Here is a 12,903-nt window from a genome sequence, read left to right as displayed (position 1 = left end):
TAAAGAGCAAAAGTTTAACACTGAAAGGTAAAATAAAGTAACTAGTAATGTAGCATACTCGCATACAAGTCAGGATTACATTAATATGAGTTTTTCCCATTATTGTTTCCAAAGTTTAGAAAATACGTAAAGTTGTTGTGTTTGAGCAGATGTTACGTTTGTAGCTTCAGCTCTTTAACATCTGTGTGTTTGTGCAGCTCCACAAATATGCTTTCAGCTTATTTTGGACTTATATCCTTGTCAACGTACACTTCACTGCCTGCAGAGTAAAAAACACAGATAAAGGAACATTTGGACATTTTTAGACATCTGTTAGCTTAAAAGCTACTTCAGGCCGTCCCCCTCACTCAGAGCGTCCCTCCACGCTCGATTTGATCAATTCAAGTACCATGATCGTCTTCTATTACATATAGATTTTAAAATAAATCAAATATACTCATTTTACAATTTAAATATATTTTTTTAACCCAAAAATCTTAATTTTGTTTATACTTTTCTGAGGTATCCATACTGCGTAACGACGACGTACTTTTGTAGGTTTTTAGCTGCTGAAGTACTTCTGATGAAGACATCAGTGTGGTCAACAGTGCCTTTGGCCAAGGCTGTAAACTCATTTTTTCTACGTTTGGATCTGTGTGATGTCACAGAGAGGGGCAGCCAATCAAAGAACGTCGTGTCAAAAGGGGGTGGGGCTAAAACAGCTTGTATCAGAGAGAGGAGGAACTGAGATGGTGCATAAGATAAAGAAGAGTTATTATGAACTCTGAATCATGCAAAGCTAATGTAACACCATAAAAACATGGTGATGGAAATAAACAGAGCAGTAATGAATCCAGGACCGAGCGTTACTGCAGACCGCTACATCTTCCATTAACGCCACGCTGGCTTGTGCTAACTCTGCAGTCTTTACCTGGGCCGTGTGGATTCAGCACAGGCTGAAATAAACCCAACGATCCTGTGAAGCTGTGGCTGTGATTGGACGTTTAGCCGTCTCGATGAAACTCAAACACATTTTAAAATCATCAAAACAAAGAAAGCTTTGAGAAAACGTCACGTTTGGCTGATCCTTCCAGCAGCTCGGTGGATTGTCTGCTTCAGCGTCTATCGTGACCGATGCTCTGTTTTACCGTAAAAATAAATGCTGCAAACCTGTGGGCGGAGCTTCAAGAAGTGATCTTTCTTCCTTGGCATCCTCGTTACTCCAGCCGCTCACACTGAAACAGTGTTTTTATGACTACATCAGCAGTTTTAACGTTAGAACACGAACAACTACAAACAGTGGAGATCTGGGCGTTGGAAAAATTGTCATATAAAAGCTGTTTGTTGTTTTAACTGTCCTGCGGCGTCTTCTTCTCTAGCAGGGTTCAATTTTCAGATGGCAGTACACCAAACACAGCTAAAGAACACAGAGTTCTTTAAATGAAAGGTTAGGAGGAGTGGTCCAATGTTGGAGGTCACCAGTAGACGATTTCACATATTTGTGGGAGGGGAAGCAGGATGGAGGAGGCCTACTGCTGGTCCCGGCTGCTGAGGAAGTCTGCGGAGGATCTGTGTGTTTCTGCTTCAGTCCTGTGAGAAGATAACTCGGGCGCTCTGGCATTCTCCTCTCTGACTCCTGCAGAAACACAGACGATGCAGCACTCAGGCCATCACCACATTAAAGAGCATCACGGAGGTGACGCGGCGAACGAGAGAAAACAGCTTTTTGCCTAAAGTGGACGTCAGACTGCGAGGATGCACCAAAACAACATCTTCCTCAACACGTGCATGCAAACCTCAATGAACCGAAGCCACGCTGTAAAGACGAGCGTGCTCCGCACCCACGTGGCCGACTGCAGTGACACACGGCTCGTTGCTGCCGCTGGCTGAGGCTTCATGTTTAGTTTGGGATGTTTGACGACGCGGCGAATGCGTCACACACACCGCGCTGTTCATCTGTGTTTTAATGAGTTTTCATGATTTGTAAAAACCACAGAAATGAAAGAAGGCTGCACGAGTGCATACCTGCCCCCCCCTCAGTGCGGGGGCTGCTCTCCAGGTTGGCAGAGGGCGGCTGGGCCGCGGAGGCCGGAGGAGGGGGTGACGGGTAATCAGGCGGAGTCTCGTTCTCGTCTCCCGATAGGCTCCTGGGGACACCTGTTACCATGGTGCCGGAGAGGCTGACGGGTCGCTTAGCGATGGGCAGCTTCCTCTCTGGGAGACCAAACAGGTTTTGTTAAAGAGACAGTACAACAATCACGTGCTCATGCAGCTCCTCCTGCTCCGCCCTTTCACCGTTTCTCCTCTTTCTGTCGCGACTGAAATGAAAACTGTTTTTTGGTCTGTTTCGTCTTTTTCTTTTTTTTAAGTCACATCAGCACACGTTTTGTTTTTGTTGGTCTATGATAGTTTGGGTCTGTGGCTGCAGCTGCTCAGTGTTTCCTGTTACTGACATCGTTAGGAGAATGTAACGATGTAAATGTTGGTCTCTGTGGGTGTGACTGAAGAACGCCTCTAATGTAAGAACGCTACAGGGAGGCGGAGCATTGTTTATTACTAAGCAGCAGTTTAACACGCAGCGTCCTGAAGGCTGCACCGCGGCACGTTTGTTACTCAGCGATTTAAAGAGACGCCGCCTCACTTTTCTTTTGTCCTTTGTACTGCTGAGACTTCTTCCTCTGTCTGGATGCTGCTGACTGCAGGTCTCTGGAGCCTGAAACAAACAAAAAAACACACCAGTTTACCCGTCCTTGTCACCACGGAAACTACAGATCAGGTGGGACTTACCTGCGTTAACAGCCGGAGGCTGCAGCTGGTAGCCGGTCAGCTGACACCAGCCCACCGGGTACAGGTCGGGCGACTCGCAGTCCACCCACTGGTCGTACTCGTCCTCCCAGCCGTCAAAGTGTATCCGTAGCAACCGGTGGACGATGCGCGTGACGGTGGCGACGCAGACGAGCCGCGGCTCCATGAGGTCGACGGCCTCCAGCTTCATACCGGGGCGGAACCCGTGGTTGGGGACGTCCTGATGGAGGACACGGACATGACGCGGCCGTTAACACGTGGGCGTTTCTTTGTTTCTAGTCGCCGTTTCGGTTCATTTGCCAAGAAAAACAAACTAAAAAGGCAAAATTGAAACTTTCACTCGGTTCCCTCCACACAAACAAACCCTGCAGTCCTAAAATACTCAGAAATATAAACGTTAGATATGCAAAGTCTTCATGCAGAAAAATTACCAAACTGCTTTTTATTCAAACTGTTTATAATTCTGTGCATCAGCAACATGGAAACGTCTGTTTGCTGTGAGTTAAAGTTACAGATGACAGCCTGTGTGCAGTGAGAAGCTGAGCGGACACAAACCTCTAATCAGCTCACATCAGTGTCAGACCTGCTGCAGACGGCGTTTTTGGGACAGATTTGTTTTCATTCAAACAACAATAAACGCATCAGACATCAACCTGGTGCGTGTTCTGTTGCTGGACCTCCAATTCTTTCTTTAATGATATCTTTGGTTAATTTACCTTCCATATATTTAACTAGAGTCACCTCTACGATGACGATGGTCTGCTGTAAGTGAGTGTAGACGATGAAGCTCCGCCTCTAACCACTGAGCCAAAAAACACTTCATGCGCTCTGGACTGAGCCGTGACATCGTCCTGGGAGTCTTTCTAATAATTTTAGTTCAACATGTCTGCTCTATGTTTCTACATCTACTCCCAGAGCTGCTCAGACTGCATTAAGTCATCATGCTGATGAATCACTGCTGACTTCAGCCCGTTTGAGCCTCACCCTGTTGAACAGGTTCACCGGTGCAGCCACAGACTTGCTCTCCTTCAGATATTCAAACCATCTGAAGGGCAGACTGGAGTAACCTGGACACACAAAGACAGGATCAGTTTGATCACAGTGCACACTACAGGGCAGTTTCAACAACACGACCACAGCTCCGTGAAAGCTGCGACGCTTTGAGAATGGCGTGAACTCCCCAAAGAACAAAACACGTTTTCAAATGTTTCCTGAGACATAAATATGACCAAAAAAAACACGGTTCTGCAAATATCTTCAGAATAATGCTCATAGTGAGGAACTTTATTCTTTACTATGCTGCGGCACCAGTCTGCCCGTCGATCTCCGGCTCCCATCACTCGTGAACAAGACCCCGAGACACTTAAACTCCTCCACTTGGGAGGAGTTTCAGGGTCTCGTCCCTGACCCGGAGTGGGCACTCCACCCTTCACAACATCGTATCATTGAAAGGGAGAATCTGGAGGGATCTGTGTGCAGGGACGAGGCTGGAAATGAGGCTGGGGCAGCGTTAACGACAGCTGCAGGTTAAAGCTGCTCCCACAGCTGCGTGCCGCTGCCTTTCAAAGGCACTCCTACCTCTGGGCGGCGTCAGCTCGATGTTGTTAATCTCACAGAAGCCAGCGGGGAAGATGGAGGGAGACGTGGAGTGATAGCAGAACCAGTCCGAGCCATCGGCCGCCTCCGAGCCGTCTATGCCGATCATCAGGTACCCGTCTGCCAGGACCTGAGGAGGAGGCGACAGGTTAGATGGAGCCGGAGGGCGGAGCAGCCGGTTTCAGAGTGAGCGCTCAGCTCGCTATTACCTTCCTCACTGTGGCCACGCAGATTGCAGACAGATTCAGAGGGTCAATGGCCTCCAGCTTCATCCCATCTTCGAACCAGCGGCCGCTCTGATCCACTTCCTTCACCTTCAGGAAAAACAGGATAAATCTCATTCCTGTTCCTCCAAGCTGCAGGACAATCGTTCATCTCTGGTTCTCCTCCACAGCGTCTTTGTCCCGTCGCCCTCCCCTCAACCCAAGGTCACCGCAGACGGACGACCCCCCAAGCCTGGTTCCTCCTTCCTTTTAAAAGGCAGTTTTTCCTTCCCACTGTCGCCAAAGCGCTCGCTCATGTGACGTTATCTTATTGTGGCTTTTCCTCTTCTCTCTGTGTTATTGAGCAGCTGCAGGCGACTGTTGTTCTTATTTGGTGCTAAATAAATAAAACTGAATTGAATACATCAGTAACATCATTATTACTTAGATAACCATGACTGTTAGTGAAACATCACTGTGTCACACAGTTAGCACTGTAGGAAATATGCTGAGTGGGCGTGACTCATAGAATCGCCAACAGTGGACGAAAACCCTTCAGGAAATATTTTGAATGAAATAAAAGATCTTCTGACTTATAATTAGAAACATGTTAAAATTAAAGCCTACATAAATGCAAAATTGATATAAATTGATTTTATGTCCATGAGGACCCAAACTCCACAGGTGGGACCAGATTACAATCAGGTAACTCAGGTGTCAGCGGATGTAGCAAAGCCAGAGGCGACGTCGGGTGAAGCTCACTTTGGCAAACAGCTGTCCAGGTGCGTCCATCTGACCGTCCAATTTCTTCGACACATCTGGGAACAATCACACAGTACATGTTCTTCATCCTCATGTTACACGCTGGCTTAAATTCACTGTTTTCTACATGGAGTCTGGTGGCCTGGGATCGAATCACCTGACCCACCGGATCGTTTGAAGCGGTGTCCAATGGATCGCGACCATCCGATGCTGTGGATCAGAGGGCTGTACATGTGACACCAGAAGTCGTCGGTCCCATCGTCGCACTCCTCGTACACGAGCCGGAGACGACCGCCGATCACCTGCGACGACGCAAACGTCAGGATAACATTCACGCAAATAATACTAATAAACTGGATAAGCAGAAGAGATAGATCAACAGCTGTATCAGAGGCGGTGGGTGGAGCACCTCAGGGCTCCGTCACTGGTCTACTGATTTATTCCTTTAGATGTTATTTGTTTTGAGAAACTACACAAATGTACGATTAAAATGCGCTGCTGAGCCTCTGGTCCTGCAGCTTTGAGTGTTTCCAGGTAATTTGACATAAAAAGTTATTTAAAATACACAAATACTCATAAACAACGACTCTGGCAAAGAGACATTTGATCTGCCGCCCAGAGATGCTTAGTTTACTGTGACTCACCTGTTCCACCAGAGCCACTCGAGTCCGGCACAGGTGAGTCTTATCCACCACCTCCACCCTCATCTGTTTCTTGAAGGGGAACTGCATGCTCTCCTGCACCTGAACAGACACCTGAGTTCAAACTCAGTTTCAGGACGAAGGTTATTTAAAAAATGGATTACGTGCGTTTTCTACGTCACCTTGGACGCGAAGTCTGGTGGCAGAGTTTTGGAGCCCGTGAGTCTCTTGATCAGGAACGTTTTCCAGTTGGAGAAGCGGTGCAGGATGGCTGAGAACACACACACAGAGATATAAGTTTACAGCCTAAAAAGAAGTCTATTTGTTCCTGTGAACCTGATTACTCAGGACTGTGAAACTGATCTGAGGTCTGAGGACAAATCTGCAGACAGGAAGTGACCCTTACACTGAGGGGGGACCAGAGGTTTCCCTCCAGCAGCACACCAGCCCACCGGGTGGATGTCTGGCACGCACAGATTCAACCAGAAGTCTCGTGTAGAGTCGCAGTCGAAGCCCTCGTATCTCAGCAAAGCCTTAAAACCTGCACGTGCACGCACACACGCACACACACACACACACACGCACACGCACACACGCACGCACGCACGCACACACACACACACGCACGCACACGCACACACACACACAAATTAGTTTCATCACCCAGATGGTTCAAACTCTGCAGGAGCCCAACAAATATTTCAATCTCATCTGAACAAAATGCAATCTCAAGATTTACGTTAAATTAAGGTCAATTTAATGTTATGTTAGAGCACAGGTGTCAAACTCTGGCCCGCGAAGCCAAATGTAATTGGCCCGCGAAGCCATACCAAATTACTATCAGAGCTGGCCTACTGGTATCATACAGCTAATATATATATATTGTTTAGTATTAAGCTTTGCTTGTTCCATATTCAGTTTTTCAGCAAAACTTGTTTTAGTCCATAAGAAAAGATTCATTCTTATATCTGGAGGAATAAATATATTTCAATAAATATTAACGTTAGCCCGCGACTTGGTTCCAGTTTTGAATTTTGGCCCACTGTGTATCTGAGTTTGACACCCCTGTGATAGAGTGTGTGTGTGTGTGTGTACATGTGTACCAGCCAGTTTGATGATGCCAGCGATCCAGTAAACCTTCATGGGCAGCCCGCTGTCAGTGTTCGGCACCTCGACCCGGATGCCTTCGCTGATGCCTCCCCACGAATTTCCCATCGGGACCTGACAAACACACAAAAATAAAATTAACGAAACATCCGACCGCACGCACGGCGCCAGTTTCTTATTCCCGAGGTCTGAGATCGACCCCGAGCGAGACACACGTCCTGTTTTACAGCTCAAACAAATTCACACAAACTCTGAAGTAAGCAGCGGCGAGGTCGTCTGAGCTGGTTTCCTGTCTGTCAATTCAAAGGTAAGACGCACAACATCATCTGCGTACGTGACACGCTTCACGAGAGCCCTGGTGATCCAAGCGTGAATCAGTGAAAACTGCGCAGGGTTAAAGCTGCAATGTTTGACCTTTGACCTCGTGTTTGAATCTCACAAACGCTGGTGACTCTGTAGTCAGGGGGAGGAGCTTCTTTCTGATGATTAACGCAGTGAACTCGTTTCGTCGTGCTAGTATCGACTGAACACTGTTCACAGGGAGCTTCATCATAACGGTGAGAAGGACTCTGCTTGTACCCACATGTTGGAAACAGCTAACCGGCGCTCCCATTACATCTCCGTCTCCAAGGTAACGACCCCAGTCGAACAACTCCATGGACACTGCGAAGAAAACAGAAGGCGTGATGTGCAAAGAGAAACCTGACACGTTCATCAAGAAGTGCTCAGTGGCACAACGGCAGGAAAGATTCAACTCCTCTGAGAACTGATGCAGAGCAGAGTTCATCCGATGTACGATTTAAAAATCAGCTCGTATTTCTTACTCTTTGAGAAGAGCGACCGCTTCGTTCTCATTTCCTGCCGTACGTGTTAAACACGAGCTCGGTGCGTGTGCACTCGTCAGACACGCCGAACCCTCATGTTGAAACTGTTTTTTCTCATCATGGATCAGTATGATGTCACATGGAGCAGACAGAAGCCCCACCCACCTGCTCTTCAAATACTTTGCAGCCAATCAAAAGAAAGTTATTTTAAAGGGGGAGGGACTAGAAGATGAGCCACACCTACAATCTGACCGTGTTTGTGTTTAACATGTAACCAATGAGAAAGTCGATTTCAGTCCCAGCGTGGACGTGTCAGCGCTGCTGAACTCACCGCTCTTCTTGACCCCGCCCTGCTGGTTGGCCTGCTGCTGAGCGTAGGCGGCGAGTTTGGTCATCAGAGGCTGCTTCTGCAGAACCTTGGCTTTCTTGGTAGGAGGCTTTCCCTGACAAACACAGACACACGGAGCCCGTCACACCTAACATCAGAAAACTTCAAGGCAAAGTGTTCCTACACCCAGGGACCCCTGCTGGTTTGACGGTGAAGCGCCAATAATGAGATAAATACGAACAGGTAAAACAAACAAAGTGTAGAAATAAACGGAACCAGGCTCAGGGAGGGGCGGGGCCATCTGCTGTGATTGGTTGGGGTGAGAGAAGGAAGACAGGATAAAGACATGCTGTGGAAGAGAGACAGAGGTTAATAACAGATATGATTCAATGCAGAGAGGTCTGTTAACACATAGTGAGTGAGAAAGGTGACTGGAAAGGAAAAACTCAATGCATCATGGGAATCCCCCGGCAGCCTACGTCTATTGCAGCATAACTAAGGGAGGATTCAGGGTCACCTGGTCCAGCCCTAACTATATGCTTTAGCAAAAAGGAAAGTTTGAAGCCTAATCTTGAAAGTAGAGATAGTGTCTGTCTCCTGAATCCAAACTGGAAGCTGGTTCCACAGAAGAGGGGCCTGAAAACTGAAGGCTCTGCCTCCCATTCTACTTTTAAATACTCTAGGAATAACAAGTAGGCCTGCAGAGCGAGAGCGAAGTGCTCTAATAGGGTGATATGGTACTACAAGGTCATTAAGATAAGATGGGGCCTGATTATTTAAGACCTTGTATGTGAGGAGCAGGATTTTGAATTCTGGATTTAACAGGAAGCCAAAACAGGAGAAATCTGCTCTCTCTTTCTAGTCCCTGTCAGGACTCTTGCTGCAGCATTTTGGATCAGCTGAAGGCTTTTCAGGGAGTTTTTAGGACTTCCTGATAATAATGAATTACAGTCGTCCAGCCTGGAAGTAATAAATGCATGAACTAGTTTTTCAGCGTCACTCTGAGACAGGATATTTCTCATTTTAGAGATGTTGCACAAATGGAAGAACGCAGTCTTACATATGTGTTTAATATGTGCGTTGAAGGACATGTCCTGGTCAAAAATGACTCCAAGGTTCCTCACAGCGTTACTGGAGGCCAAGGTAATGCCATCCAGAGTAAGAATCTGCTTAGATACCATATTTCTAAGCTTTTCAGGGCCGAGTACAATAACCTCAGTTTGATCTGAATTAAGAAGCAGAAAGTTAGCGGCCATCCAGGTCTTTATGTCTTTAAGACATTCCTGCAGTTTAACTCATTGGTGTGTGTTATCTGGCTTCATGGACAGATAGAGCTGGGTGTCATCTGCATAGCAGTGTAAATTCAATTCAATTCAATTCAATTTTATTTATATAGCGCCAAATCACAACAAAAGTCGCCTCAAGGCGCTTCATAGATACAGAGAAAAACCCAACAATCATATGACCCCCTATGAGCAAGTATGCTATGTGTTCCTACACCCCCGTTACCTGCAGCCTGGCGAGGATGCTGGCCTTCTTGGAGTTGGATGAGTAGCTCCTGGAGCACGAGACGCTGCAGAAACGTTTGGTTTTGCTGTAGAAGGCGTCTCTGACGCCGACCATGCCGCACATCTCACAGGTCGCTGAGGAGAGCAGAGAGAGAGCAACTGAGGACGCAGATCGACCGACTCAGAAAACCAGGTCCTGATTCTAGACGTGAACTGACCCATGCCGGCCTTCCCGTCGGGGTACGTGTACACCTGACCGTTGGTCTTGATGAGCGTCAGTGAAGAGGAGGGGTTTAGCTGAGTGACCCCTCCTCCTAACTCTTCGTCCTCGCTGTCCTCGGGACTAGAGGCGCCGCTCCCCCCGCTGGACTCGGTGCTGCAGCTGCTCCGGTCCTCATCCAGACCGTCCAGCATTCCGAACGAGTCCCGCCGCTTCCGGGACTGACGCTCCACCTGAGGACGGAAGACAGTCTAAAGTCACAAAGACCCCCAAAAAGCCATTGACCCCATTAAAACTGTATTTAATCCACAGAAACACAATCGTAACCACAAATATTTTATTAAATGTTCTCAGGTTGTAACAACAAAGATCTGTGAAGGTCATGAATATTCCTTCTCTGGTCCATCCTCTGACCTCTACCCATCATCACGTCGCAGCAGTGGGTTTGGAGCTCCTGCAGCGCTGCAGCACAGAGAGGCTGACTGACAGCACAAAGACAGAAGCCACAACACCGGGTCACCTCCAGGATTCCCCTCACTTCCGCTCACTCTGAGCCCCGACTGCGGGGTTAAACCTGTGCACCCCCCGCCCCCTCTGCCAGCATTAAATTCGGCGGCATTAAATTTGTGCAGCACTGCAGTCTGCTCCTGGAAAAGCCGTTTTTCGGTGCTGATCCACGGTGACGCTCCGCGCTCTGAATGTACGAGTATATAGCGGGAAAAAGAAAAACGATAAACACGTTTACTTTTTATTTAATTAAAACGTGTTTACCGGAATACATGCATGCCGAATTAAAAAACATGTTGTCAGGTTTATGAAACTTTTATAGACAACATCCAGTCCAATGTTTGTCTTTGGAAACAAGCAGCAAAACTAATACCGAAGGACTTTCAAAGGAGATCTGACACGAGATTTTGGCCATAACAGGTAAAGTGAATATAAATCTACGTTTTGGCCGGTTACATAACTACTCCAGTCTTTATATAGATACAGAATTAAACTCTGAGTTGACCTTGTTACCAACTGATGAAATTATCTTGCGTTTGAACATGTGTTTCTGTCAATGAACGAAAGTATCTTAAATTTAACGATTTCTCAATGGAGTTTTGCTTTAACACTCAGTCCGCGGTCGCTTTTAAGCAGTCCCTAAAGCAAGCATTAAAAATGAAGGAAGACCCGCTTCCGGGCGGCTCGGGGGAGCCGCGGGACTCACCAGGTCTCTGGGGTTTTCCATCAGGTGGGGTCGTGAAAGGAGTACGCTCTCTGACAGCAGAACCCGCAGGAGCAATCATTAAAGACCAGCGGCAGACATGTCAACAAAACACCAACTGCTTCGCTGCGCAGGCGCTCGACAGGCTGACGCTGATTGGCTGAGGCTCCTGCTTCGTGTTATTTAATAAGAAATGATGAGTCCTCCAGGGACCCCTGCTGGTTTGACGGTGAAGCGCCAATAATGAGATAAATACGAACAGGTAAAACAAACAAAGTGTAGAAATAAACGGAACCAGGCTCAGGGAGGGGCGGGGCCATCTGCTGTGATTGGTTGGGGTGAGAGAAGGAAGACAGGATAAAGACATGCTGTGGAAGAGAGACAGAGGTTAATAACAGATATGATTCAGTGCAGAGAGGCCTATTAACACACAGTGACTGAAGAAGAAACACCCAGTGCATCATGGGAAACCCCGGCAGCCTACGTCTATTGCAGCATCACTAAGGGAGGATTCAGGGTCACCTGGTCCAGCCCTAACTATATGCTTTAGCAAAAAGGAAAGTTTGAAGCCTAATCTTGAAAGTAGAGATAGTGTCTGTCTCCTGAATCCAAACTGGAAGCTGGTTCCACAGAAGAGGGGCCTGAAAACTGAAGGCTCTGCCTCCCATTCTACTTTTAAATACTCTAGGAACAACAAGTAGGCTTGCAGAGCGAGAGCGAAGTGCTCTAATAGGCTGATATGGTACTACAAGGTCATTAAGATAAGATGGGGCCTGATTATTTAAGACCTTGTATGTGAGGAGCAGGATTTTGAATTCTGGATTTAACAGGAAGCCAAAACAGGAGAAATCTGCTCTCTCTTTCTAGTCCCTGTCAGGACTCTTGCTGCAGCATTTTGGATTAGTTGAAGGCTTTTCAGTGAGTTTTTTGGACTTCCTGATAATAATGAATTACAGTCGTCCAGCCTGGAAGTAATAAATGCATGAACTAGTTTTTCAGCGTCACTCTGAGACAGGATATTTCTCATTTTAGAGATGTTGCACAAATGGAAGAACGCAGTCTTACATATTTGTTTAATATGTGCATTGAAGGACATGTCCTGGTCAAAAATGACTCCAAGGTTCCTCACAGCATTACTGGAGGCCAAGGTAATGCCATCCAGAGTAAGAATCTGGTTAGATACCATATTTCTAGGCTTTTCAGGGCCGAGTACAATAACCTCAGTTTGATCTGAATTAAGAAGCAGAAAGTTAGCGGCCATCCAGGTCTTTATGTCTTTAAGACATTCCTGCAGTTTAACTCATTGGTGTGTGTTATCTGGCTTCATGGACAGATAGAGCTGGGTGTCATCTGCATAGCAGTGTAAATGTATGTTATGTCTTCTAATGATGCTGCCTAAGGGAAGCATGTATAATGTAAACAGAATTGGTCCTAGCACTGAACCCTGTGGAACTCCATAATTAACCTCTGTGTGAAGAGGACTCTCCATTTACATGCACAAACTGGAGTCTATTAGATAGATATGATACAAACCACTGCAGTGCAGTACCTGTAATACCTACAGCATGTTCTAATCGCTCTAATAGGATATTATGGTCGACAGTATCGAACGCTGCACTGAGGTCTAGCAGGACAAGCACAGAGATGAGTCCACTGTCAGAGGCCATAAGAAGATCATTTGTAACCTTCACTAAAGCTGTTTCTGTGCTGTGATGAGCTC

The 12,903-nt window shown here is 46.9% G+C and overlaps 1 protein-coding gene across 2 annotated transcripts in view; it reads right to left on the bottom strand.

Moving 5' to 3' along the window:
* LOC101471097 (MBT domain-containing protein 1) overlaps positions 1 to 11,318 on the bottom strand; it is a 13,902-nt gene extending 2,584 nt beyond the window's left edge. The window contains exons 1-18 of one of the 2 annotated variants that reach the window (XM_004556506.5): positions 11,187 to 11,318; positions 9,972 to 10,206; positions 9,755 to 9,888; positions 8,249 to 8,360; positions 7,677 to 7,756; positions 7,090 to 7,207; positions 6,393 to 6,527; positions 6,169 to 6,257; positions 5,990 to 6,088; positions 5,512 to 5,647; positions 5,346 to 5,401; positions 4,590 to 4,694; positions 4,363 to 4,510; positions 3,769 to 3,851; positions 2,767 to 3,004; positions 2,621 to 2,692; positions 2,005 to 2,193; positions 1 to 1,615 (exon numbers count right to left, since the gene is read on the bottom strand). The exon at positions 1 to 1,615 is cut by the window's left edge and continues 2,584 nt beyond it. In XM_004556506.5, the coding sequence (XP_004556563.3) occupies positions 1,509 to 1,615; positions 2,005 to 2,193; positions 2,621 to 2,692; positions 2,767 to 3,004; positions 3,769 to 3,851; positions 4,363 to 4,510; positions 4,590 to 4,694; positions 5,346 to 5,401; positions 5,512 to 5,647; positions 5,990 to 6,088; positions 6,169 to 6,257; positions 6,393 to 6,527; positions 7,090 to 7,207; positions 7,677 to 7,756; positions 8,249 to 8,360; positions 9,755 to 9,888; positions 9,972 to 10,206; positions 11,187 to 11,207 (2,157 nt within the window). In that variant the 5' untranslated portion in view covers positions 11,208 to 11,318 and the 3' untranslated portion in view covers positions 1 to 1,508. The remainder of the gene's footprint in view (positions 1,616 to 2,004; positions 2,194 to 2,620; positions 2,693 to 2,766; positions 3,005 to 3,768; positions 3,852 to 4,362; positions 4,511 to 4,589; positions 4,695 to 5,345; positions 5,402 to 5,511; positions 5,648 to 5,989; positions 6,089 to 6,168; positions 6,258 to 6,392; positions 6,528 to 7,089; positions 7,208 to 7,676; positions 7,757 to 8,248; positions 8,361 to 9,754; positions 9,889 to 9,971; positions 10,207 to 11,186) is intronic. The other variant, XM_076883508.1, reaches the window with a different exon arrangement.
* Between the last annotated feature and the right edge of the window lie 1,585 nt (positions 11,319 to 12,903).

Source organism: Maylandia zebra, linkage group LG4 (genome assembly GCF_041146795.1).
Source record: "Maylandia zebra isolate NMK-2024a linkage group LG4, Mzebra_GT3a, whole genome shotgun sequence".
In the NCBI taxonomy this organism is placed as follows: Eukaryota; Metazoa; Chordata; class Actinopteri; order Cichliformes; family Cichlidae; genus Maylandia; species Maylandia zebra.
Note: the sequence above shows the minus strand (reverse complement) of the source record. Positions and strands in the feature narration are given on the sequence as shown.